The 25,900-nt window shown below is 38.9% G+C and overlaps 2 protein-coding genes across 3 annotated transcripts in view; both read left to right on the top strand.

Moving 5' to 3' along the window:
* Window positions 1-57: 57 nt before the first annotated feature.
* On the top strand, window positions 58-17,426 carry xpo1a (exportin 1 (CRM1 homolog, yeast) a). Its single transcript, XM_026172055.2, has 25 exons — window positions 58-674; window positions 1,217-1,349; window positions 1,504-1,605; window positions 3,712-3,784; window positions 3,902-3,963; window positions 4,898-4,942; window positions 5,037-5,218; window positions 5,815-5,863; window positions 5,956-6,075; window positions 6,734-6,862; window positions 8,144-8,302; window positions 10,599-10,781; window positions 11,049-11,187; window positions 11,549-11,730; window positions 11,863-12,019; window positions 12,180-12,343; window positions 12,539-12,673; window positions 12,785-12,968; window positions 13,275-13,381; window positions 14,194-14,388; window positions 14,494-14,662; window positions 15,205-15,339; window positions 15,511-15,670; window positions 16,175-16,271; window positions 16,575-17,426. The coding sequence occupies exons 2-25, from the start codon at window positions 1,224-1,226 to the stop codon at window positions 16,719-16,721; spliced, it is 3,201 nt and encodes a 1,066-aa protein (XP_026027840.1). The 5' UTR covers window positions 58-674; window positions 1,217-1,223; the 3' UTR covers window positions 16,722-17,426.
* Window positions 17,427-20,676: 3,250 nt separating this feature from the next.
* The window catches only part of usp34 (ubiquitin specific peptidase 34), a 59,768-nt gene continuing 54,544 nt past the window's right edge, over window positions 20,677-25,900 (top strand). For both annotated transcript variants that reach the window (XM_026172054.2, XM_026172052.2), the window contains exon 1: window positions 20,677-21,023. In XM_026172054.2, the coding sequence (XP_026027839.2) occupies window positions 20,981-21,023 (43 nt within the window). In that variant the 5' untranslated portion in view covers window positions 20,677-20,980. The remainder of the gene's footprint in view (window positions 21,024-25,900) is intronic.

Raw genomic sequence — 25,900 nt, 5'->3', positions numbered from 1 at the left:
GCGTGACGAAATCAATGGCTGAACCAATTAGATGCTCAGTAGGCGGGTGCTTAGTCCAAATTTTACGCGGCGCTCGGCGGGTCGAAACACCGAGAATGAATATCCCGGTCTCAACCGGTTTTAACCGGTCCGTGGTTGGAAGCGTGAGCTTAGAGGAAGAGCACACTTGCACGCACTTAAACATCTTTGCTTCCCAACAGTGTGTGCGAACAGAACCAGAAATAAAACGAGATTATTTTTACTTTGTGACCCGGAATACGACTCCAAGTCTGACTACGTGAAACTCTGGTGTTAGCTTAGCTTGATGTTACATTAGCCAGCGGACCTAAATCATTGACTTTTCCATTAGCACGCTAAGTTGCTATTAGCCTGGTCGGATGTAACTGGTAGCCTACCAATTATGTTTCAGAGTGGCTAAAGACAAGAAACGTCGGATATTCTTTAATATATCGCTAAAAAAAATCGATGAATATCCAGCTTGACAGCATTTTTAAATTACGACTGTTGGTGTAATCGAGGAAAGCTACTATTAGCTTTTGGCTAACGACTTTTAAGGGCAGCGTAACGTAAACGTGTGCCATGAGATAAAGCTGCGAATTAGTTTGTATCGTATTTAGCGGTTTCACATTATTAAAACCATCAGTAGTTTTCGACGAGCGGACACCAACTATCAGGTAAGTCGCGTCTGATCACCATTAACTTATTAAGACTAACGTCAGGGTGTATCGGTTTTGAAACTAACCACCATTGGTAATGATGACCGGTTATAGAACTCAGACGTCTTACAAGTTATTGTACTTGGTAAACTGGTACCTTTAATTGCGCCCAATAGTGGCAAACGGATCTGAGTGGACGTGTGTTGAATGCTGTATTTGCGGGTTGGCGGCGCTGTTTCGTGTTTCGCCAGTTTATGGTTTGTTTCAGTGACTGTCATAACTTTACCACGAGGGGCTGGCAAAACCGGAATAACCTGTTTCTGACTTATTTATTTCTCCAGAATATCGGTTGTCGATTCCATTTTTTTTACGTTCCACTTATCTAGTATGTGTTAGTATTTACAGTGTAAATTTTCAACACTAAAAGGCTTAGTTTTTAGCACTTGTACTGCAAATTTTAATCACAGATGCGGTTTTTTTGTGTTTGGTAGTTCTTTTGTTACTTTTCCCCCAAAGAAAAGTTGGGGTTAAGGTTTCTGTTGCTTCGTTTCCCCTGTCAGAATCTCTATGCCAGCAGAAATGACAATGTTGGCAGATCACCCAGCCAGACAGCTGCTGGACTTCAGCCAGAAATTGGACATAAATCTGTTGGACAATGTTGTCAACTCCATGTATCATGACATTGGATCCCAGGTGTGTTTTATGTGTTTCACCTTCAGTCAAAGCAGTGCTACTTTCAAGTCCCTAATGGGTTTGGGAGCTTGTCTTGTAGCAAATACATGTATGTTAAATTGAAGTATACTTTAAGTTGCTCTAAACCCACTGCTACTATGTTGCTCTTTTCTAGCAACGAGTAGCCCAGGAAGTGCTCACAAACTTGAAGGACCACCCTGATGCTTGGACGAGAGTCGACACCATCCTGGAGTTCTCTCAGAACATGAAAACTAAGGTGTGAGCATAACAAGCATGTATTAAGGAATGCTAGGGCCTTAGACGAGCTACATTATTACACTGTTGAAGACCAGTGTATTAATGTGAGCTGAAGCTTATTGCTTTATCCACATAAGGCTTAGGCTTTCAGGGAGGTGAGGTGTGAGAAATCATTATGATTGACCTAGTGTTTACTGGATATCTTGTACAGTCAATGGGTCATGCTTCACTATCTTTAAATAAGTAGTTTTTGACAGCCTTACATGCTGTGCCTTTTTTTACTAGATCACGGATTTAAAGACTCTTGTGATGCTATCTTCAGTTGTCAGTGCTGTCAGAATGTTTGTTTTGGGCTTCTTTTGGCATTGCTACTGTCTCCATTTGTGTATATAATGGCTCTGAGACTGTGCTTAGTATGCACACTTATTTGTCTTTGGTCTAAGGTACACACAGCTGCTGTTGCAAGAGAGTTAAATGCTTAACTCGTAGGGCTTGAGAGGTGCAAGTGTTGAAGGTTAATGTGTCCATTTATAACAGTTCAATTATTATAACAATGCCAATTCCACACTTGTATATATTTTGTGTAAGAACAGTGACTAAATATGTGGCTGAAGTCTACAATTAGTTTTTTACCTGTCAACACTGACCAAAGGTCATGTATGATTATTGCTTTAAAAGAAAAAAGAGAGAGACACACTTTCCAACTATTTGAATATTGCACACTCAGAAAAAGGCAAAGTAGTACAGTGAGAGACATATTCTGGTATATGTATTTAAACAGAAAGTTACATAAATGCACATTACAAAATAACCGAATAAAATGATTAGTTATAAGTTATATAGAATAAGCATTCAATGTGCTGAACAGCAATGATCTTTTTGAACAAATAACAGGACATAATCAAACCATCAGGGACCAGTGCTGCCTGAAGCTTTTCTCAATAGCCAAATCAGTCAGCAAATTTAAGGTTCCACTGTTTTGCAATCAGTTGACCAAAATCAGAAATTTCCCTGAAGACTGTGGGTGTAAAGTCACTGCTGCAGAATTAGCTTGTGAATTCTCTGCAGTCATTACCACATGGTGCTTTTCAAAAAATTAAAGGTAAAACCAAGTTTGAGTTAACTTTGTGTATTTTAAAAACAAACTACTACATCTAAACTAACTGGGGATTAAAGCTTAAGTGGGAAGTCTGTCATGAGCACAAATATCTCTTAAACTTTACAGTGTAACCTGAAATGCATCTCCCTAAAGATGTAACTACAAGTTGCAGCCCACAGCTATTGTGAAAGGCCTGTTCAGTACCTTTGATTCATCATGTGAATTCCTTTGAACTTCTTCACTGCAGTTTTTGAGTTTATCAATGAGAGAGCAGTCATCATCTCAATATATGGATTAATAATCAAAGCATCAATAAGGACTTTAAAACGATGAGGGGGGAAATCCCAGCTTTTTGTTTTTATCTACTAGCACCATATATAAAACAGCAGGATATAACCATATGATAATTAACACATATTATACCATGCACAATTGGCCACTTATGTAGGTTATGTTGTAGGATGCACCGAAAAAGTCTAAATTAGGCCTTAGCCTGTTACTGACAACTATGTTAATACACCCATATAAATATCTTGAAAGATTCATTTAAGCTAAAGGTTTTTCTATTAAGCATATTATGACTTAATAGTGTTTATCTTTGGTAGCTGATATTTATCCACTTACGTTTACTAATTACATTAGGTCACTTCTCACTCGCACCAGTAGCTGTGTATCTAAACTCTGCCGCAGCCAGAGCTGCACCTTCGCAGCCATTGCTGGGTTCTCCTTCCACAGTCAAATAATTTGCACAATTAAATGTCTAATTACTTTGTGAATTCCATTACATAATTGAATTTAGAATATTCGTTGACAGCCCCAGTAATATCAATGTCTAAAGACCATGGGTCATCAATTTTGGGCTGCACAAAGCTGTCCACATGGGGTCACCGTGGAGACATGACAGTGCAAAGACTCTCCTGAGGTTAGCTCTTGTTTTTGCTTGTAAATCGTGATGAAAGGATTGAGTCTTTTTCAGAGCTCTAACTCATCTTTTCTTTTTTTTTTCTTTTTTCCCCTCCCAAATAGTATTATGCTCTTCAGATTCTGGAGACAGTCATCAAAACACGCTGGAAGATTCTTCCAAGAAATCAGTGTGAAGGTAAAAATCACCCTAATGACATTAATCAGGATATCTGTGTGTTTTCTTCCTCAGATATGTTATTTGTCTGAAAGGTGTAATCAGTTTTCTCTGAACAACACATGTCTGTGTTTTCAGGAATCAAGAAGTATGTTGTTGGACTGATTATCAAGACTTCTTCTGATCCTGCGAACATGGAGGTAAGGTGTCCTGTGTGATATGGTGCACTTAAACATACTCGTGTCATTGTAATAGGGTTGTCCCGATATTAGAATTTCAAACTCTGTTCTGATGTTCAGGAGAATACTTGACACAATTTTTGATACCACAGGGAAGTTTGACCACATTGTGCAACAACAGAAGTAATGGCAAAGACATCATTTCTTGAAAAACTTGATGTATTAATTTTACAAATGATTTAGATTTCATTATAGACTGAAGTTAAAATATATTTTAAAACATATCAATAGATAAAGGGTACAACTGCAGAATACCTAACATATCAAGATATATTTTTTTAATCATTGAAGACAAAGAGGATTATAGAAAAACTACAAATAATAATGTATTTATGCTAATATAAAAACGATAAAAAACCAAGAGTGGTCACTGTGAAGCAGATTGAACCAATCACTCACTGATTGGTTGCACTTCAAAACTGAAGTTATGGCTGGCAACAACAAAATAAGAAATGCATAATTAACACATGGATAAATTATTCCAAAAGCAGAAAAGTATATCATCTTGTACACATCTGCCTTCTCTTCACCGGATCTGCAACCTCTTGCTCATCCAGTGTTCACTCTGTCCTGCCTCACTCTGCAGCTCTTCACTTCACCTCCAAAATTTGCTCAGAGTAGTTTGTCACATTCTCTCCACTGTTCAGCTACTGTTCCCCTGCTGCTCTGCACAGCCAGCAACCCATCTAGTTTCCCATGTGTCCGTAATCCAGTCTGTTACTGCTCAATATTCTATCCATGACCCAGTCAGCCCTGCACCATTTATTAATCTTTTTTCTAACCATAGTCTGCTAGCTGTTACGTGACTGATTAAAAATGGCTAATGTGGCTATTGGGTAGTTGCTAATAGTTAACAGCTAACATAACATGTAACCTTTTTTATGTTTATTTGCAGAAAGAGGGGGTATACATTTCAAAACTCAACATGATCCTTGTACAGGTAAATAGGCATTTAATGTTTGATATAGTGTACATTATTATTGTTTGACATAAAGCAATGATGCTGATGATGAGCTCTATTTCTGGACTTTTAGATCCTGAAGCAGGAATGGCCCAAACACTGGCCCACTTTTATAAGTGATATTGTGGGTGCAAGTCGGACCAGTGAGAGCCTCTGTCAGAACAACATGATCATCCTCAAACTGCTCAGTGAAGAGGTGTTTGACTTCTCCAGTGGCCAGATGACCCAGGTGAAGGCCAAGCATCTCAAAGACAGGTAACTGATCTGATATACTGTATAACTTATGTCGAGCAAATAGTGGACGTCAGGTCTTACATTTGAGTACTGAATACTGAAAGAAGGAGAAATATTGTTCATTGTTGATTTTGAGTCTTTTATTTTCAGTCCAATCAGGCACAGTTAGAGATATCATATTTTTTTTGATGTTGTGCATTCTCGCGTTTCCATTGCATATTTCGATCAGTCATACTGCATTCCAAAACCTGCAGGTTAAATTGTAATTTGTATGCATTTGTATACTGATGATTCCCCCAAAAAAGCTGTGTAGATGTAAGATTGCACCTTTTGTTAACAAAATGTAGCAATTATCCCAGAAGAAGGCTGGGAAGATTGTGAACTCTGACATCCTGAGTGAGACTCCACTTTAATTGGTTTTAGCAGCAGTATGTAAAATTTACTACCATTTGTTAATCTGGTCAACGCAAAGCCAGATTGTTGGTCATTTGGCTCATTGGGTGCCACGGTAGACTCCGCTAGACTTGGGGGAAAAGGGTGAGAGCTTTAAAAAAAAAAAAACAAAAAAAAAAAATCAGATGATGAGTACTTACACTCCACTCTCTTTTCCCTGTCAGCATGTGCAATGAGTTCTCCCAAATATTCCAGCTGTGCCAGTTTGTAATGGTAAGACAAACAATTTTTTTTCGCAGTTGTTTTCAAAACATTTTGTGCAAGTCTCAATACCTCAATTTGATGTGTATAATTCTTCTCCATAGGAAAATTCCCAAAATGCCCCACTGGTCCACGCTACCCTGGAGACTTTACTCCGCTTTTTGAATTGGATTCCTTTAGGTTACATCTTTGAGACGAAACTCATCAGCACGTTGGTCTACAAGGTAAACCAGATGATACTCTTTCATTAAATAAAACTTGAAATAATTAACTCTAATACAGCGTGATACAGTATGTCTGTGAGTCTGGTTATACTGAAAAACACTGACATGGCATGGTAAGGCCAGTTAAATTAATGTTGTCACGCAAAGTGTCTAAGAACAAATGCTCAGATTTGCACATGGAATCAATTACAAGTAGAAACTTCGAAAAGGTTTTAACCTTAAATTTTGACAACTTTATCAGTTCAAAGGGATCCCACCGTCTGAGCTATGGTGGTTCATCCTAAAGATGCATAACAATATTGTGGAAATATCGCCATTAATCCAGAACTCGTTGTGTCATTGGTTTGGTCAGGAATCAGTCATTTAATACATGCATATAAAGCAGTTGGTGCTAGATAATGATCATAAAATCGTCAAATTGATCTGAACTGGTTACAGCTGCAGGGCTCACAAAACTCGCTAGCCCGACGTCCCGGGGCTAGCGATTTTTGTGAGCCCTGAGCTGACTAAATGTGAGTCTGTCACTATCATAGTTGTTGAGTCAAGGCTGTTAACCAGCTAACTTGTATGCATGTAAGAAATGCATTCCTTCATCACAAATTATAGGAGCAAGAAAAATAGACATGTCAGCACTGACCTGCTGTGTTTTCTTTTTCAGTTCTTGAACGTACCCATGTTTCGCAATGTGACTCTGAAATGTCTGACTGAGATCGCTGGTGTGAGCGTGAACCAGTATGAGGAGCAGTTTGTCAACCTCTTTACCCTCACCATGTCCCAGCTCAAACAGGTATGCACTCAGACCCAATTAGTATTGAGTGCCTCTTGCATTAATTGCACTCAGTGTTACAACGTGCTTACAAATACCGTTTGAGTTATTACACACAAATCTCCAACCTTCCACCTCCACAAAAGCTCAACAGGCAGCACAGGCTGTCAGTCTCTCAGTAAAAGAAAGACCCAAAATAAATGTAGATTAAGTAAGAAATTTTCCTTAGTCCATTCAGAAATGGGCATAAATGTTTTTCAGTGTGTGTATGTGTGAATTCAACAGTTTTGCTGAGTTGCTCTGTTTACAACAGCAGATAAGTTTCAAAAACTGCCCAAATACACAAAGCATGAGAGGAAGCAGTGGATAGTTTAGTACTTTCTGTTCACAAATTAAAATACAGAGTTTTTAGTCACCTTAAAACCAACTACTTTCACTGTGCTGTGTATTGTGAATGTGCTTGTACAGAGTGCCTTAGGCTAAAGTGAAGAGTTTAATCCTTTCTGAGACCATTGCATGAGCTCAGGCTTTTCTGAATGAATCATGTAATAATCACAGCTGTGTTTCACACACAAGAATATTATGTCGTCTGTAACATTGAGCAGACTGACATATGGTGCTATAGCAAGTCAGGTCATAGGCTTTATTTGTACTGTAGAACTGTTTCGTTGTAGCCCATTTTATGTTGTACATCAGTGTCTATCAATAGGTAAACTGTACTTTATCAAACATTTAAACTCTTACTTGATAAGTCATCGTTTATTCTCTCCAGAGTCTCTGTACTAAGTACTTTTCTATGTACTTTAGTACTTCAGGCTCCACTCTGACTATCTAAGAACAAAATGATGCTAGTGCATGAGATGGAGAAGTTTTCTGCGTAGCTGTGGCCTGACAAATTATCTGAACAGAAGATTATAAAATGTAATGAATATAAGATCAGGGTTTCTTTAGTTACCAGAAAATTTTACATTTCTAAAGTTATAAGTAAACCTGGTCCTTACTTTACATGATATTCATTAAAACATTCCTTAAATGAAACTATACTAAACGTTATCACCCAGTATTCCTTAACAGGCAGTGTTTCTGGTATAACTTTGTGGTTTATATTCTAGTTTTAGATTAAAGTTGAATCTTGAGTGGTCTCATAGTTGAGTATAAGATAAAACTTGATTACAGCAAATGCAATGTCCACAAACAAAACCCCAAATGGATTCAATGAAAGCTTTGAAGATAAATTAATAATTATAAGGCTTTGCAGTAATCTCTCTCTTTTTTTTTTTTTTTTTTTTGCTGTTTGGCCAGATGCTGCCTTTAAACACAAACATCAGAGTGGCGTACGCCAATGGGAAGGATGACGAACAAAACTTTATTCAGAATCTAAGCTTGTTCCTCTGCACTTTCCTCAAAGAACATGGCCAGCTCATTGAGAAAAGGCCCAACCTACGCGAGACACTCATGGAGGTAGGCGGACAACACAGCAACACAAACGAGAACATTTTCACTGTTTTTCTTTTTGTTTGTTTGTTTGTTTCTTTTTTCATGTGGACCCTGAACTCTCATGTTGTGGCTTACAGTCATTTTGTCTATATTAGCATCCCTTTCTGTATCAGGTGACTGCCAGATTTTCTTTTTCTCCTCATGCATTTTGTCCTTATTACTAGGGATGGGTATCGTTTAGGTTTTATCCGATACCGGTGCCAAACCGGTACTTTTGAAACGGTGCTGGTGCTCAAACCGGTGCTTAAAGAATGGAGAACACAAAATTGGTCCAAAAACCTCTCATGTTCAGCTGGGTTTTTTTTGTAAAAAGATAACAATGTTAGCCTTTTCTGCAGCTATGGGGCATATATGGCATCACTCTTGGCTGGAAGCAGTGCTTAAACAATGGAAAAAACACAAACTTTGTCCTAAACCTCTCATGTTTAACTGTTTTCCACTTTTTCTTTGGTCATTTTAGCCTTTTTGGCCAGGGTGAAGGGAGTATCTGCCATCAAACAAGAAGACAGCCGCATGTAACTACAACGCTGTTTGCTAGTTCACCTTACCTGCATTAATGTAATAACGTGGTTAGCCTACTCAACGTAAATTATACACGTGCAACATTAAGCTACTCACGCAGAGAAGAACGGCTGCTGCTGCATCATCATCCTCATCATTCCTGCTACACTGGCAGGGCTAGGGGCCAGGACTCTCCTCTTCGTGTTTTTGGGGATGTTGCTAACTCTGGGTCCGATAACAGGCACCACACCCGCAGTAGATGTGTGAGGTCTCGCAGCAAGCTGTCAAATACGCCGCATTTTTCGGCTTTAAAAAAAACAAAACCTTATGCGTCGCCAGGTGTTTCATCGGATTCGAGGTGTTACCTCCTTTGACAGTATCACAGTATCAGCTTAAAGCATTTGTTGCTGCTGAGTTTGCATATTTTGCTGTGAAGTACAGCCAGACTTTTGACCGCTTCGCTTTGGGCATTTTAATCTGTAGCTCTGCTCTAAAAGAACGTACGTACCTGGGCCCGCCTACTATCCTCGGAAACGTAAACTGATTGGCTAGAATCTAAAGTGCATCACAGCTCAGGAAAATAAAGCACCGAAATGTGCGCTGCTTTTTGGTCTGGTTACTACCGTTTATGTCAGAACCGGTGCCGATACCGGTACCCATCCCTACTTATTACACTTTTGCAATGGTATACATTTTGAAGCAATTACACTGGGATGGTCGACCTTTCTCTTTTCCACTTAAATAAGTATAGATAGTTAATTGTTCTGGGAACTGTGAAGAATGAGAGTAGCAAAGGAAATATCAGTAATCTGTACTGCAATTTAACCATAAAAAGGCTCATTAATTTTGATTATGTAAACATAACTTATCTGTTTGTTTTATGAAATATAAAACGCTAAGGACAAGTGGACCAGGAAATCAGGAAGTTGCTTAAAAAGTAAAAGGGAGATTATTTAAATTACAAACTGTACCATTATATTATCTTCATACTATATTTATAGGACAGCCAATGAAGACTACTTGATTATGCTTGAAACCAACAAATTCAGGGCATACTATGTCCCACATTTGGTTAAAGAAAGTGAGGAATATCCTGAGATCTTTTGACTTTAAAAAGCTCACTATAAAGAAGTGTATTGCATCTGATCGTGTTATAAAAGTTTTCTGTCTTGCAAATGTCAGTACTAAAGCACTGAGTACATCCATACTGAACGAATAACTGACCTGAGAAGACCCAGTTGTCCTATATCTGTTCTGAAGCACAAAGATTTTAAGGATAGGAAACATCTTCATAAATGCACCTGAGATTATGTTGATTCCAAGAAATGGAATCCTTATCACTTACTTTTACACACAAGAAATCAACATTTATAAAACCACTGTAAAGTGTTTTGTTTCAGTCAGACTTTTTCCAGTGAGTCCATGAAGATGCCAGAATCTTTTCTTTGACAGCTGATTTTCTTCTTTCAGCTTCTTTTGAGCTTCTCATCTGTGAGAGCTGTGATTCTTGACTGGCTGGTTCTTTATTTTCGTCTGATGTTGGAGAACCCATTGTTATGTAATTGTGGATGACCACCACATTTTACCTACAACAGGATAATTTAACTAGTCTGTGACTGACCAGAAGAGTCATGACATAATAACCCCCACTTTAAAAAAAGAATAGAAGTTTGAATAATGACATACATCCCTTTGTTTCATCAGTTGACTTGAAACATTTAAAGTTGTCCAGCCTCACCACACTTTGTCCTGTCTGCAGGCGCTGCACTACATGCTGCTGGTGTCAGAAGTGGAGGAGACGGAGATCTTTAAGATCTGTTTGGAATACTGGAACCACCTGGCAGCTGAACTCTACAGAGAGAGTCCCTTCTCCACTTCCAGCACTCCACTGCTCTCTGATGTCCCACCACGCAGACACCTTTACCTACCTGTGCTCTCCCAGGTTGGGCTGCTATTACACACGCACACACAGAGATTGTATCCTCAAAATGTCAGTGGATTAAGAGGTCACACTCTTGTCCCAAATGCAACTTATGATTATATTGAACAGCATTACAATCATATTGTTATGATTATTTATTGGTCATGTTTTTTTTTTAAATGGCATAAAATGCTTGCAAACATCTAAAACAAAATAATTGCATTTTTTACACTGTTCTTACAAAACTGATGTGTCTAACTGACTCTCTATATCCCTGTCTTCTTTCAGGTGCGTCTACTGATGGTGAGCCGTATGGCCAAACCAGAGGAAGTGCTCGTGGTGGAGAACGATCAGGGCGAAGTGGTCAGGGAGTTTATGAAGGACACAGATGCAATCAACCTTTACAAGAACATGAGAGAGACTCTTGGTAAGTTGTTAACGGTCTTTGTGACTAACTATAAAATATTATATTTATAATATTACTTATTTATATTTATAAAATATTTTAATTGTGCAGTTTTCAGTGGTTTTTCTCACTGTCAAGTTACGTCCTGTATGTACCAGGCTGTTATTCAACATTTAAGACCTTTCAGTTGTAATTTTATGCTTCAGTAATGTATGCTGCTCCTGTGGGGTCTCAAAGAGGATTAATTTTTTTCTTTAAATTTATGAAAACCAAAAATGGGTTTATTAAAAGATCTGGCATCTTGTTATTAAAATTGTGTGGTCAGCAGCACTTACTGGTTATATTGGCACTTTGTATTAAGTAACTCTCTCTTTGTGCACAGTGTATCTGACTCATCTGGACTATGCTGATACTGAACGCATCATGACAGAGAAGCTTCACAACCAGGTGAATGGCACCGAGTGGTCGTGGAGAAACCTGAACATGCTGTGCTGGGCCATTGGTTCCATCAGCGGAGCGATGCATGAGGAGGATGAAAAGAGGTTCCTTGTGACTGTCATCAAGGTGAAACATACATTGTTGTAGCACATGTCATTAACACAGTATGGCATCAGTATGGCTGAAAAATATGTTTAGATTTTGTCAGTCTCTGTAACACCAAACAATATAAATTGATTAGGTGTGTTACAATCACAGGACCTGCTTGGCTTGTGTGAGCAGAAAAGAGGCAAAGACAACAAGGCCATAATAGCATCAAACATCATGTATATCGTGGGTCAGTATCCTCGCTTCCTGCGAGCCCACTGGAAGTTCCTCAAGACGGTCGTCAACAAGCTGTTTGAGTTTATGCATGGTGAGATATTTTGTGCTGAATTTTTGTGTTTTTCTGATGCTTGGTGTTAGGAGAATGTTGAAACGATGCAAAGCATTGTTACACTAAATCTCATTGGCTGCTGTCAATGAATAAGGCTTATTGTGATTTTGTTCGGCTTATTCTCTTTTTCCTCGCACAGAGACACATGATGGCGTTCAGGACATGGCATGTGATACTTTCATCAAGATAGCCCAAAAGTGCCGCCGTCATTTTGTGCAGGTTCAGGTGGGAGAGGTGATGCCCTTTATAGATGAGATTCTGAACAACATCAACACCATCATTTGTGACCTGCAGCCTCAGCAGGTGAGCCCTGCCCAGTGTCTGGACTTATTCACGTGGTTTTGTTATAGTTCTGCTGTTAAATAGGTTTAAGTGCGTCTGTCAGACTTTCACGGGATGGAAATTGTGTTTTGCAGTAGAACTTTTCGTTTGCTAAGTTCCAAACCTACATGTTGACAAAGGTCTATGTTAGAATTAAGCCCAGTCCCATTCCTGCAGGTTCATACATTTTATGAGGCAGTGGGCTACATGATTGGAGCTCAGACAGACCAGGCTGTTCAAGAGCTTCTGATAGAGAAATACATGCTGCTGCCTAATCAGGTGTGGGACAGCATCATCCAGCAAGCCACTAAGGTGAGAAACCATGTAATGTGCCAGTGCTGTTACATTGTCAATAAGGCAGCCTGCAGCCCACTTCTGTTTTGTTAGTGTGTGCTTAATCTTTAACATGGACTTGTGCTACAGAATGTGGATATCCTGAAGGATGCAGAGACGGTGCGTCAGCTGGGCAGCATCCTCAAGACAAACGTCAGAGCCTGCAAAGCTGTTGGCCATCCCTTTGTTGTCCAGCTAGGACGCATCTACCTGGACATGCTCAACGTCTACAAATGTCTAAGTGAAAACATTTCCTCAGCCGTCCAAAGCAATGGTAAGTTTATGGGCTCTCCCTCAATTTATTAACCAGACTAATGTTTGAGCCTTATCAATAAAGTACTGTTAGACTGCTTACCACATAAAACCTACAGTAGTAAAGAAATGGGAATTCAAGCACACAGCATCACTGTTGTGACAATATAACCAGTAAATCACAGTAATAATTTTGACCAAAAAAATAATGTGCAAAAACTTACTGCCAAGTTTTTTTGATGAAACCCTTGAAAGTTTATTCATCCTCAGTATGTGCTCATTGGAGACGTCAGCCACTTAAACTTGTTGGTTTTTCTCGTTTGTACAGGTGAGATGGTGACTAAGCAGCCTCTGATTAGGAGTATGAGGACCGTAAAGAGAGAGACGCTAAAATTAATCTCTGGCTGGGTCAGTCGCTCCAATGACCCTCAGATGGTGAGCCTGGCCTTGTTTTGTTTCCTCTAGTCTGTTCTCTAATGAAACAGATTCAAATCTGTGTTTATGGAGACTTCTGTTTCGAGCAGTAATTCATATAAAACCCCTCCTGCATTTATTTAGCAATGAAGAAATAAATGCTGCAGGTAACAAACTGAAAATTGTAATAACTGCTTTGCATGTAAGCATGGGTTTCTTTTCCCCTCAGAAACAATGAGAAGCTTAAATTAGATTTTTTCCCCTGCTATAACCCTAAGTATGACCAAAGCATGTTCTTTCAAACCTTCACTGTCTCTGGAAAATGGGCACTATTATTATTTTGAAGCTAGAGTGCAAATTAATAATGTTAAAATTGTGTTAATGAAACGCTTAACTAAAATCTGTCATGGTTAAAGTCAAATGTCTGTAAATGTAGTAAATTATTGTAAAAGGAGTTGTCAGTTTTCACCTTCTAATTATATTTTTAAGGCTCCAGTAGTTAATGGTGTGTTATACTAAAGAGTTATTCAAAATCTTTTAATATCTGTCTTAAAGGAACGAGAGAACAGCTCTTTTACTCAGTGTGATTGTTTTTAATGTACTTTTAATTTGATCTGTTATTGTATATTTTACACATGTTTGTATGGGATATTGTATTTGTTTTAAATGTTATATACCTATGTGGTATGTGACTTTTGTTGCCATGATGCCAGGTCTCTCTTGGAAATGAGATTTTTAATCTCAATGAGATTTTTTACCTGGATAAATAAAGGATTAATAAAATATGAGGGTGTGAAACACCCATCATAATTGCTGCCGTTCCTTTGGTTCAGGTGGCAGAGAACTTTGTGCCTCCCCTGCTGGAAGCTGTGCTCATAGACTACCAGAGGAATGTTCCAGCTGCCCGGGAGCCTGAGGTCCTCAGCACCATGGCAACCATTGTGAACAAGTTGGGAGTCCATATCACCGGAGAAATTCCCATGATCTTTGACGCTGTCTTCGAGTGCACTCTGAACATGATAAACAAGGTTTAACTGAGTTGATTTAACTGTATCTGATAGAATAGAATAAAAATTTAAAGTTGAACAGTTTATAACCCTTCTTAACTCCTTGTTTTCCATTTATGCCTGTAGGACTTTGAAGAATTTCCAGAACACAGAACCCATTTCTTCTACCTCCTTCAGGCTGCCACCTCCCAGTGCTTCCCAGCCTTCCTATCTATTGCCCCAGCTCAGTTCAAACTGATCCTGGACTCCATCATCTGGGCTTTTAAGCATACGATGAGAAATGTGGCTGACACAGGTCTGAACTGAAAGCACTAACCCTGTTAGATTGTTCAGACAACACAGAGGGAGATGCTTTTTTTCTGCTTTTGATTCGATGTGATGTTGTTGAGATCGGGTATCCCTAATGTGATCAGCTCTGAGACTGATCATATGAGCCATAAACTGTTCACAAGCTGTTCCTGTTTAGTTTAGTTTTTTTAGTTTTTTTTTTTTTGGGGGGGGGGGGGGGGGTTTAACAAGAGGCAGCCAATAGGTATAAAAATGCTTAAAAGAGAGAGAATCTAAACTTTTTCAACAAATGAAGTGAGACTACGTATAAGATAAGTAAGGATGGGATAAAAATATTGAACAGCTGAAGATATGATGCACAGTTAGTGTTTTTATTCTAGTGCAGTGCTGGAATAGAAATATGGAGCACAACAGTTCAAAATAAAAGTAATATACCACACAATACAATATCAAGTAATATGCAAAATTTGAAACTGACCTTACGTGTATGTAGTGCAGATTCTTCTCAAATCTCTGCTGATCTAAAGGATGTCGCATCCTCTTTTGCAGGCTTGCAGATCCTATATACTCTCCTGCAGAATGTTTCTGCAGAGGAAGCAGCAGCGCAGAGCTTCTACCAGACGTACTTCTGTGACATTCTGCAGCACATCTTTTCTGTGGTCACGGATACATCTCACACTGCAGGTAAAGAGATTATGAATGTATCATCACACAATTATAAAGGCTTCTCAGTTTGACCTTTATATAAATACAATAATGATGCAGCACTCCATTTTCAGTGTAGTCAGGAGCCAGTTTTTTTATAAGACCAGCCAGTAACTAAATAACCAGCGTGTTGTTCTGCCCTTTCTCTAGGATTAACGATGCATGCCACCATCTTGGCGTATATGTTTAACCTGGTGGAAGAGGGGAAAGTTAGTGTTGCTCTGAGTGCTGCAAGCCCAGCCAACAATCAGGGACATGTCCAGGAGTACATCGCCAACCTGCTCAAGACAGCCTTCCCCCACCTCCAAGAGTAAGTCAGCTGAACCTTGCTTTGAACTCTGCTGCCCGTATTATTACTAGGACTCCCTCTACTCACCATCACACCTATCCTGAAGCAGCTTCACTGCTTCCCGGTTCAACTCCGTATTAATTTCAAAATACTCCTCCACACATTTAAGGCTATTCATTCTCTCTCCCCCCACCATAACTCTCTGACATGGTACAGATCTCCATCCCATCCCGGTGCCTCAGATCCTCCTCTTCTCTTCTTCTTTCTGTTCCTTCATTTCATTGTATTACCGTGGGGGGCAGGACTTTTAGTTGCTTTGTTTTATTATTGTGTTCATTTCCTGTTTTTATGCTTGTCTTATTTGTTCTGTAAAGTGTCCTTGAGTGTTTTGAAAGGCGCTTTTTTTTCTTGAATATGAGGCCAAAAAATTAAACTGTTGCAGAATTACAACAGATGTTATTTTTGACCACAGTTTTACAAGTTGTACTTTCCAGACTTGAGGCTCATTGAATGTTTTATCTACAGTGCCCAGGTGAAGGTGTTTGTGACTGGTCTATTCAGCCTCAATCAGGATATCCCAGCCTTTAAGGAGCACCTAAGGGACTTCCTTGTGCAGATCAAGGTGAGAAAATGGCCAAAAAAACTTGTCAGCTAGAAATTGACTTTGACAACACAAAAGTCAATGAGCAATGATTCTTAGCTTGGATCCAAAGTATGCCAACCTTTGTGCTCAAATTTACATGAGCATAAAGATATTATTCATCAATGAAAACACTGCAGACACCTGCTTCTTAGTAGAAGAATAGAATTTAAGAGTAGAAGAGTTGAATTTAAAAGCACTGGTGTTGAAACTGTGTGGTTTAAGGAGCACAACACACCCAAATGAATCCAAATTTCCAAACCGTCCACTTGTGTGGTCTTGCAGGAGTTTGCTGGTGAGGACACGTCAGACCTCTTCCTGGAGGAGAGAGAGACAGCTCTGCGCCAAGCCCAGGAAGAAAAACACAAGCTCCAGATGTCTGTGCCCGGCATCCTCAACCCCCATGAGTTGCCAGAGGAGATGTGCGACTAAAGTGACCATAGCCCCTACGGACCAACTCTGAAGGGAGAAAGTTCAACAGGGAGCAAAGACATTTCCTGTTGTTTTCCTTCCAAGTGTGGTTGTGTGCAAGTGTGTGTTGAAGAGAATTGGAGAGGGGGACCCGGCACTCGGTTGTATGTCGACCAAATTCTGTCAATATGTAAATGAGAATCGCCCCTTATTACTACCCCCAATTCTGGCACAGATTCCTCCCCACCACCAGCTTCTTTTATATACATTGTTTATGTAACATGCCATCTTTTGTTACCTTCTTGCTGTCAAAGCTTTGTTTGGCCATGCATTCATTTAAACCTGCATGAAGTTGTAAGAAGTAATGGTTATTTTTTAACCTACTACATGCTTATTTCAACTTCCTTCCCACTTGTTAATATGTAATATATATATAATGTTGAAACACTTGCAATGGTTATGTGACAGATTGCTCCAGTTTCACAAGTGCCATGTGCACTGTGCAGAACGAATGTGATGTTCAAGGGGTCCATTTGTACTCCTTTGCTTCCTGTGTTTGTTGTTTTGGTTTTTGAGTGTGGTTGTTTTGTTTCTTTTCTTTTGTTTTGGCTTTCTGATAAATTCAGGGCTTCGGTTCCTCTGCTTTTGGATGAGTGCGTGCATATCATCCTGTTTGTAAAGCTGTCTTAGTACTCTGAAAATATAAAGTTGGCTATTTTTACAAAACATTCTGTATGATTCTCTTCTTTCTGTAAGCCTAACCTTAAGGACCTAAAATAGATAAGCTTCAGGTGCTACTGATAGGTCAGATGAGATGCAGTTTTTAAGTGAATAATCACTACACTTAAAAAGCCACTGTGGTGCCCCAGTCAGTTATTTGCAGCACGCATATATGAAACATTGGAGATGTTGAACTAAATCAACTTGCACATTTATCCAAATATAGCACTTCTTTGATACTACAGAAGGAGTAATAACAAGTTTTGTTATACATTTTAAAATGGATAAATTATACTTGATTTCTGTGATATACCCTGCGCAAAAAATGACCACTTTTTAATTGAGTATAGCATCAAATTAACTAGATTCATTTTTTTTTTTTTAAATATTGATCTGGTCAGTTAGGTAGCAGAGGGGGTTAATGAGTTGCTTTCGTTGCAGGAGCAACACTGAGTCAACTCACGGGTGATCACACCCACAAACTACACCCTTTTTGGCTCCTACCTCAAAGCACACTGTGTTCTGTTGATCTTATGTGCTGCACAATAATGTTTAATATTTAGTATTTACTGTCATATTCCCATATATCATTGTGATGTTGTTTATTCTATTACTCTTGTTCTCTTCTGCTTGTTTTCTTTTTTCTTTCTCAGCAGGTGATCCAGGTGATTGATATATGCATTTTTTCCCCTCTGCCCGTTCTGTTGGTTTTTGTCTTTTGCCCTTCTCCCCCGTCCCTCTTCTCAGCTGTTTCTCTTTCCCTCTTTCTTTCTCCCCTTCTTTCCCCCAGTCAAGTCTGTCCCGTATTCAGTAAGTGAAAATAAAATGAACAGTAAAAGGTGAATCAAATGGACCATTACGGCAAGGCTGGGATGGTCAGTTTGGTAAAGTAAATCCGTTGGGCATCTTTCTTTGCCTTTAGACAACAATTCTGATGCAAAAGAGCCAAACGGGACAGGCCAAAAAAAAAAAAAAAACAACACTGAGTCAACTCTGGCATCCTAGCATGACTGGGCCCCACACACGCCTGATCTACATTTTATACAACACGTGGAATGTTATGTTTCCATCCACACATATGATGCCACCAGGCTGCACCTCAAGACTGTCCAGGAGCTCCTCGGGGAGCAGATAGGTGCATTCTCCAATGTTGTCATGGCAGGCATACAAACTGCAGAGCATTACTTTGAGTTGCTGCAATGAAATTTCTGCAAAATGGACCAGCTACCCACATACTTTTTCACTTTGATTTTGTAGGTGTCTTTGAAGCAGCACTTTGTAGGTTGATCATTTTCATCAAACGATGTAGCATTTTTTTGTTCTTGGTGCATTACTCACTCCATATCAGTGTAGGTATAAAAGACTTTCCAATGAGATCAGATGTGTTTGCTAAGTGCTGCTCTAATATTCATGTTAAATAGTTTGGTCAGCCTATGTACAAGTTTGTACTTTTTTTAAAAGATTTTTTATTGGCAGAGACAGTGATGATAGACAGGAAATTGGGGAGAGAGAGGGGGGAGACATGTATTAAAGGGCCACGGGTCAGACTCAAACCCAGGCCTACTGCATTCCGGCCACATAGCCTTGCTCACCCAAGATCTTTTTTTAAAAAACAAGTTCTCTGTTTCAGGTTGTTTTTTCTTCTACTTTTGGATTTGTATACAGGGGGAAATCCTTATATGTTCATCTAAAATGTACATCTCTGGCTGTAGCAGGTGTTTGGATTGTCAACCAATCAGAGGAAAGTTGGATTAAACGGAGGTGGAAGGAAGAAAACAGCTGCCCCAAGGCCCAGTACAATATAAATAAGGATTATTTTTTTAGCTGTTAATCAATGCAAAGCTACTATAGTAGGGTCACACATACAAATATATTGCTGGAGATGAGCATAATAGGTTCTGCTATAAAAGTTGTACTGCAAAAGTATCAAGGTTTGGGTTAGCAAGATTATCGCCTTCCTTTTTCCAGCTGCTTCCTTTTGGGGTGGACACAGCTGAGACCAACTAAAATCTCCTTCCATCTCAGCTTATCCCTATAATCCTCTTCTGTCACACCAACCCAGCAAAGACATATGAGGTCCTCCCTCCCCTTTTCCACCTATCTGACAGCTCTGTATTTACTATCTTTTCCCCAAAATATCCACTATCCCAGTTCTGCACATGCTGAAACCATTTCAGCCTTACCTAGTCGGATGGTAAATGGTAAATGGCCTGTATTTGTATAGTGCTTTACTAGTCCCTAAGGACCCCAAAGCACTTTACACATCCAGTCATCCACCCATTCACACACACATTCACACACTGGGGATGACAAGCTACATTGTAGCCACAGCCACACAACTCGACCACCTCCAACTCGGCCTCCTGTCTTTTTGTTGGTACCACTGTCTCGAAACCATACATCATGAAAATGGTTCTTTGTAAACCTGTATATACATATATATTCCATTACAAGTCATGAATGATTGATGATTAATGATTACATTAATCATTTATAATATTTCGGATCCATTTAATGTCATTACAAAGAAAACAACAATAAACATGCTTTTCTGTCAAAAACAAGGATAAAGAGGGTTGCCCAGGTTTTTAAGGTGATTTCATAAACATACATTTAAATGTCAGCGCAGAAAAACCTGTAATATCAGACAATACGTATACAGTAGTATGCACAAATGTAGTAGAATAAATGCACAGAGCACATGTAGACACTGCTCGAACAGTGTGATGTTCTGCTCTTTGAACTGAATACATTAATAATTCAATTCAACTAAAGTAACCAAATGAACTATGAACTAACTAATGAATTAAAAGGTATTTGAATTTTTAAACAGAGGAACTTGTACTTGAGCTGAGGTGACGCAAAAATTTCCCCGTTGTGGGATCAATAAAGTCTTATCTTATCTTATCTTATCTTATCTTATCTTATCTTATCTTATCTTATCTTATCTTATCTTATCTTATCTTATCTTATCTTATCTTATCTTATCTTATCTTATCTTATCTTATCTTATCTTAACATTTTAATAAATATTTTCCCTAAATTATAACAATATAGAAACACAAAGCGTGTTTGTCTAAAAAGAGGGGCCAACTATTCATATTTTGTGGAAACATGCTGTTTTCACTCCATTTGCCCTTGAGATTGTGATTAGAGGTTGTGAATATTACCTCATTTGAAAGTTATCGCGAGACAGCCGAAGAAAAACGAACTGGCGGTGGAGAGAGGACGTAAAGTCCCGAACGGTCTCCATGCTGTGTCGCCCCCCCTCCTTTTCCAACATGGCTGCTCTGCCTGCGCTCTGAAGTATCGCACAGATTGGAGACTGACTCGATCTCTTCCTTACAGAGCCTCTTTATTTTTGGTGTACATCAAATTCGTTTGGATGCAAATCCCGTTCTGCACTTCACTGCTCCTCCTGGTTTTATTTAGTGGAATAACCTTCACCAATTACTCCTTCCAGTGGGCCCTTTTATCCTCAAAACAACTAACTGCCAGCCAAAAACAGTTTCCAGTGCAATGGTTTGAGTTGGTGTACTTAGTTTGCCTCTTCATGAACAATGTGTGAAAACTGCGCCGAGCTGGTGGAGGTTTTAAATGAAAGTAAGTAAACAAATCGTGTCATTTACGTAAAGCTGAACTAGCTGCTTGGTGTTAGCATCGCTGTCCACTGAAGCTTGATGGAAGCATGTTAGCTTGTTGGCTAACTAAATGTAACTTTGTGTGCTTTCTTGGTTAGCTGTCCTTTACATCCAGCCATAAGACACTGGAAACAATGACATTTCAGCAGCTTATTTTGCAGTAGTATTTTCATGTGAGACAGCATTGCTTTGGTATAAATACAAATGCCATTTTCTCTTTCACATTGGCAGTCAGTTTTGGGCCCGTCAAACACTGCTCACAAAACTCTAGCTTCAAATATCTAATTAATTCAGTCGGATTTCTGCATGACATTACAGCCTTGTGTTAAAATACTTCAAATCTGTTGGACAGGGAGTACATAAGATATTTTGAAAGATGTCGATGTTGTTAAAAAGCGCGTTGCTCGGGTTTGGAAGTTAGCTAGTGCAGCTAGCGAGCAGGCTGACTTTGTTTGATGTGTTTGTCAGGTCAGTCTGCTAGCTGTCCTCTCCGCTGCCACCCATTGTTTTGCAGACGGCCACATTCACAGTTCTGAATGGGCCTGCTTCTCCACAACACGCCCATGGTTAATAGTGCTGACACGAAGAGGAACATGTGTATTTCTTATGTGTGTTTTGGCCAAGTCTATAAAATGTTAGTCTAAGCTAGCCGCAACTAAGCTAGCCCCCCCCCCCCCCCCAAATTAACGGCTGCATCGAGGCGCATATTTTGGCATATAGCACGCCGTTAATCCTCGGTAGCTTGCTTATTTGTTCTCTACTAATGTTTTTAGCACACTAGCTTAACTTCTTCTTTGTTTTGTTGGTCATTCTTGTCTTGCCACGGAACTCCATGTCACCCTCACGGCTAACGTCAGCTTAAGCAAAGCAAACATAAATACAAGGTTGCTTTTATTGCTAAAAACTTAGCCGTTAATCTAGGCTTGCTAACTGGGCCTTGCTGGACTTTACGGGTGTCCGAAACTCATCGGAAAACGATTTTTAACACAAAGTCGATCATTTTTCAAAGTCTTTACATAAATTGATAGACGGACTGTTAGCGGTTTTCCCTTGTTCCATAAACTTGTCTGTGAATTGAAAGCTCCTGCTGGAGGCTCTGGAGACAGCTCCTTTTACAGACTGACTGCGGCGTGGCGTGCTACATCATATTTAAAATGGAACAGAAGATAATGTAGATAACTTCCTTTTGACAAGCTGTAATCTCTCAAAGAAGAAGACTTTACGGCGTGTGTTTCCAAATATTTAGGGTTTAGCTGTGGAGTGTATTACTCAAAGTGAAAACACTACAGACATGAGTGACAATTGAATGCTGTCATAACAGCCGAATAATAGCCAGGAAAAACTCCTTTTAGGGAGACTTTTAGAAATATACTACAGTACAAATGCACAGGCAGACCTTTAACTGCTTTCATAGAATAGAACAGAGTAAACTTTATTGTGGTTATGCAAGTAAATTTAATATAGACTGGCATCCCGCAAAAGAGAGCCTATCCTATTGGAAAAAACAATAATAAATGAATAATAATAATAGATTATTACTCCAGATTAAGATGAATATATATATGTGTGTGTATATATAGGGTATATAAGGATAGTCCATAAAGTTCTTGGCAGTGCAAGTTATTGTAGTGTATTGGGGGTTGGCGAAGGCCACAGCTGGTCAGGAAAAAGCTGTTCCTCAGTTTGTTTGTATGGGATATTATTGATCTGCATCGTTTGCCTGGTGGCAAAAGATCAAATAGAGGGTGTGTGAAGTGACTGACATGATGCTTTCAGCCTTCTTCCACAGATGGTTGATGTAAATGTCTTCTGGCTTTGGGAGTTCCAACCCCATCACATGCTTTGCAGTCTTCATTACACTGTGTAGAGGCTTCAGCTTAGCAGCTGTGCAGACTCTGTATCACAGCGTGATCCAGTTTGTAAGGATACTGTCAGTTGTGGTTCTATTGAATGCTAGCCGAAGTTTTTCAGAGAGCTGTGCTTGTTTCAGATATTTTAGGAAAAATAGTCTTTGGACTTTTTTGACCAGGCTTTGGGTTTTGAATGTCCAAGTCAAAGGTTTGGGCAAGTTAAATCCAAGGAACTTCAGTCTCTACTACTTTGCCACATATGTGAAGGGGCAGGTGGGCTATACTTCCTGTTCCTATTCCCAGTCTTCGATCAGTTCATTGGTTTTTATAAGTTTTAAGGACCAGGCTGCTCTTCTCACAGCAGTATGCCAAACGTGCCATTTGAAACCTGTAAGGTGTTTCATTGTCAGTGATCAATTTGCATTGATAAGATAAGATAAGATAAGATAACCTTTATTAGTCCCACACGTGGGAAATTTGTTTTGTCACAGCAGGAAGTGGACAGTGCAAAAGTTATGACGCAAAAATTACAATACAATAAGAATAAATACTGTACACAGCTGTACAGAATAGAATAAAATAATATACTATATACAGTAGAATAAAATAGAATAAAAATATACAATAAGATAAAAATAGAATACGAATGCTATATACAACTGAGTAAAAATACAACGATGCCAGAAAAGATTATTGCACTTAAGTGTAGTAGAGGTTTATGAGTAGAGGTTGAACAGTTTTGAACTGGGAACATAACCTGAGTTTTGTGTGTTCAGGACGGTGGTTAAAGAGCTGTTTTCAAAGTTGCTGTGGGCGTCTGGTAAAGAAGTCAGATACTTACATATTGAGGAACCAAAGCACATGTTGTTTATTTTGCTGTTAAATGAGGCACTAAAATCCACAAATGGTTTACTCATATAACTGTTAGGTTTCAGCAGTGTATATGTCTATTGGCCACACTAGGACCCCTAAAACAGAGATCTTGCTTTTTTTTTTAGTGTGAAAACTTCAGAGTTGTGGTTTAGTTTAGAGAAGTATAAATAGACTTTTGAAAAGGACAACAGTGATACCAAAATTTACTTTGTGTCTGTGTCTTAGCAGCCTGAAAAATCAGGGCAACAACTAGGTGCATTTTTATTTTTCTAACTTTTGGAAAATGTGAGAATTGCATGTAAGCCTGCAGTCTGGGAGCAACATGCTCCATTGGGATCATATGATACCAAGACATCTTAAAGATATGATGGTTCATCATCATTTATGACTTTATATGTTTTTATGGATTTCAAATTCAATTGTGGATTAAATAGGGAGTCGGTGAAGAGAAGGTATTATGTAATCTGTTTCTAGACCCTGTCAGTATTCTGGGGGCTTTAGAACAGCCTGCTAATGTGAAGAAGTCACATGGATTAGTTTTTTAGGATGTTTGTAATTTTAGCAATATTGCACAAATGAAAGAACACAATGCAATACTAGATATTTCCTTAATGTGCGAGTTAAAGAACAGATACTAGTCAAAGGTTGCATTTTCATTCGATCCCAGAGGTGCTTGCTGGGGTCGAACTATACGCTCTTATACAGCAAAGTGAGGAAAAACTGCTCTTTGTGGGCTTGCCTTTGGGGACATTGTTATGTTGAAACAGGAAAGGGCTAAACCCAGACCATTCCCCAAAAGCTGGAAATGCACTATTGTCTTAAAAATGTTACCGTAAAAATACAGATATGACAAATGATTGGAGTCACTACAATTTCTGCATCTCCCTTCACTTCCAGTTTATTCAATCCAATTTTATTTAAAGGTAAATTTTTTAACACAATAGTTTTACAGAGTGCTATATAAGGCAGAAAACACCACACGGTTTAATTAATAAAACAATAAATAGAAGGTAAGAACATATCAGTATTATTCTGATTTAAGAGCCAGAAAAAACACTGAGGCCTAAAACTAGAGACAACAGAAGGATCCAAATTTGTTTTGTATAATGAGAGGTTGCATCACAGCTTGTTTAAAGTAAGCAGGCACAATTCCAGAAGTGAGACTGGTGTTAATAATAGTTTTAATATTTGGCTCAGTAGTTTCCCAGAGCTTTTAAAAAGCAGACTACATCAGTGAGACTGGGACAAGAAGCTGGCTTAAGCTAAGTTATAATTTTCTTTACCAATGAGAGAAACAGGCTCAGACTGCTAAAAGCAGCAGAGCAGCTCACACTTTATGAAGAGTCAAAGCAGAGGAGGAACATATTGGCTCTAATTTGTGCTAGAGCTGGGCGATATAAGATTTTTTCATATCACAATATGTTTTTTTCATTTCAGGCGATAACGATATCTATCACGATATAAGCCAAATAACTATATTTGTAAGATTTAAATGTGCCGTTGCTCACAAGTAAAATGTGAAATAATCAGCAGCTTGTTTTTATTTAAATATTTATTTCCCATAATAAGTTCAACAGGGTAGATGTACTTAAGGAACATGAGACTTTTTCAGATAAATAAAGGCAAATATTGCAAACTACACAAGGCAGCCGCTAAAGCGTTTAAGTTTCAAAATAGAACAAACGAAACAGACTAAATTGTCAATTCCACTTAGAAACAAAATATTAATTCTAAAAATAAATCTTAGTTTGTTTTACAGAAGAACAGACAAAACTGACTAACTTTTGTCAATATCAAATAAACTGAGAACTAAAAGGAAATTCTCAATCTCTCCTTGTTGTATAGCTTAGCTTTTCAAACAGTTGTAACAGTTACTTTAGTCTGACAAAAGCCGAATGACGAATTAGCGCTTCCAGTCAGATTGAGCTGCACCGCTTTATTGTATTTCCAGACTTGCTTTCGGCACATTTACAGTGCAGCTACTCTGTTTTTTGTCAGACTTGAAATAGCCGAAATACCTTCACACTACGGAACTTCTGTGGCTCTTCCGTTCGACAATCTCCGGCATTGGAACCATCATCTGTTTTCTCTTCGGTAACCTTCGGTCACGCTCGGT

The sequence above is a fragment of the Astatotilapia calliptera genome, chromosome 6 (genome assembly GCF_964374335.1).
Source record: "Astatotilapia calliptera chromosome 6, fAstCal68.1, whole genome shotgun sequence".
NCBI classification, from domain to species: Eukaryota; Metazoa; Chordata; class Actinopteri; order Cichliformes; family Cichlidae; genus Astatotilapia; species Astatotilapia calliptera.
Note: the sequence above shows the minus strand (reverse complement) of the source record. Positions and strands in the feature narration are given on the sequence as shown.